General features: G+C 71.1%; 1 protein-coding gene across 1 annotated transcript in view; it reads right to left on the reverse strand.

Annotated features, from left to right (window-relative positions):
- FOXO1 (forkhead box O1) overlaps nucleotides 1-475 on the reverse strand; it is a 130510-nt gene extending 130035 nt beyond the window's left edge. Inside the window, exons 1-2 of the mRNA XM_027774095.1 lie at nucleotides 112-475; nucleotides 2-70 (exon numbers count right to left, since the gene is read on the reverse strand). Of these exons, the coding sequence (XP_027629896.1) occupies nucleotides 2-70; nucleotides 112-222 (180 nt within the window). The 5' untranslated portion in view covers nucleotides 223-475. The remainder of the gene's footprint in view (nucleotide 1; nucleotides 71-111) is intronic.
- Nucleotides 476-481: the final 6 nt, after the last annotated feature.

The raw sequence follows: 481 nt of genomic DNA on the forward strand, positions 1-481 counted from the left end.
CCGAGGGCAGGCCCGTCGCGACGTCGGGGTTCGCAGCCGCGTTGCCCGACGGCGCCGGGCTGGAGGTGGCGGGGGTGGGCTGGCTAAACCCCGGCCCGGGCTGGAGGTGGCCGAGTTGGACTGGCTAAACTCCGGCCTGGGCAGTGGCCAGGTGCACGAGCGCGGCCGGGGCAGCGGCTCGAAGTCCGGGTCGATCTCCACCACCTGGGGCGCTTCGGCCATGGTGACCCCTGCCCCTCCCCCAGCCGCCAGAGAGCCAAGAACTGGGAGAGCTCAGCACTACGGGCGGAGGAGGAGGGGGCGCGAAGAGCTGGTCCGAGATTCGGGGAGACGAGGTCGGCGCCGCGGAAGGACGGAAACAGAGAGGAAGGCGCGGCGGAGTGGAAGCACCAGCCCAGAACTTAACTTCGCTGGTCCATCGACATCCAAGCTCCTTTGGGTCCGCTGCACTGACGGGACGGCGGGCAGGAGCCGGCCGGGC

This window comes from Tupaia chinensis, unplaced genomic scaffold (assembly GCF_000334495.1).
Source record: "Tupaia chinensis unplaced genomic scaffold, TupChi_1.0 Scaffold000402_1, whole genome shotgun sequence".
Taxonomy (NCBI): Eukaryota; Metazoa; Chordata; class Mammalia; order Scandentia; family Tupaiidae; genus Tupaia; species Tupaia belangeri.